At 17.6% G+C, this 917-nt stretch overlaps 1 protein-coding gene across 1 annotated transcript; it reads left to right on the forward strand.

Moving 5' to 3' along the window:
* Window positions 1–466: 466 nt before the first annotated feature.
* On the forward strand, window positions 467–619 carry LOAG_16051 (hypothetical protein; the record flags this gene model as incomplete). The annotated part of the gene is made up of 1 exon (XM_003151538.1): window positions 467–619. A coding segment is annotated over one exon (153 nt), but the record flags the coding sequence as incomplete, so codon positions are not given.
* Window positions 620–917: the final 298 nt, after the last annotated feature.

Consider the following 917-nt stretch of genomic DNA (forward strand, 5'->3'; position numbering starts at 1 on the left):
AAACTAGGAATTTATAAAAGTACAATTATTTGAAGTATACATGATCACAATTAATTAATTTATTTAATTAGAAAAATTAGGGATTTACAAAATTATAATTATTTGAAGTATACATGGTAACAATTTATTATTTCATTTAATTAGGAAATTAGGAATTTACAAAATTATAATTGTTTGAAGCATAGATGGTAATGTAATCGAATAAATTATTCACATATACTTGTTTAATTACTAATATAAAATGAATAAGAATAAATGAATTAAATATTATTTTGTGTATTTAGAAATAAAAGTAATTAAATATTTCTTTTTTTTTTGAATACATAATGCAATATATTATTGATCATAAATTTGAAATTTTATTTCAAAAAAAAAAAAAACGAAAAAATGAAAATTAATGTTTAAATATTAAATTAATTATGCATTGTAATTTTGATACTATTAAAATGGAATACTGTAAATACAGGCAGCATCATTATTTGATCCAAATGCTAAAGTTGATCGTCGTGCACCAGAATTACCAAGTACCGATGGTATTGAATATCCAAGAGCTGCAGCATGGGCTAGTGAATCATTAAATAATGTATTGAAAGATGATAAAGGTATGCAAATTTTATAAAATTTAAATGAATTATTTTCAAATTTTAATATTATAAAATACATTTTCAAAAAAAAAACGAAAAAATAAGCTTTTTTTTTTATTCTACTAAAATTAATTAAAAATGTGTATTAATTCTTTACAAAAAAAAAAATTTTGAAAATTTTATAAAATTTTGCAAAATTTTAAAATTTTATAAAATTTGTTATGTTAAACTTTTTTTTTAATCATATAAAGATGTGTATTGGTTTTTAGAAAAAAAAAGAAAACTTTAAAAAAAAATTTGGAAATTTTATAAAATGAAATTTGTTATATTAAA

The sequence above is a fragment of the Loa loa genome (genome assembly GCF_000183805.2).
Source record: "Loa loa unplaced genomic scaffold supercont3.3770, whole genome shotgun sequence".
Lineage (NCBI taxonomy): Eukaryota > Metazoa > Nematoda > Chromadorea > Rhabditida > Onchocercidae > Loa > Loa loa.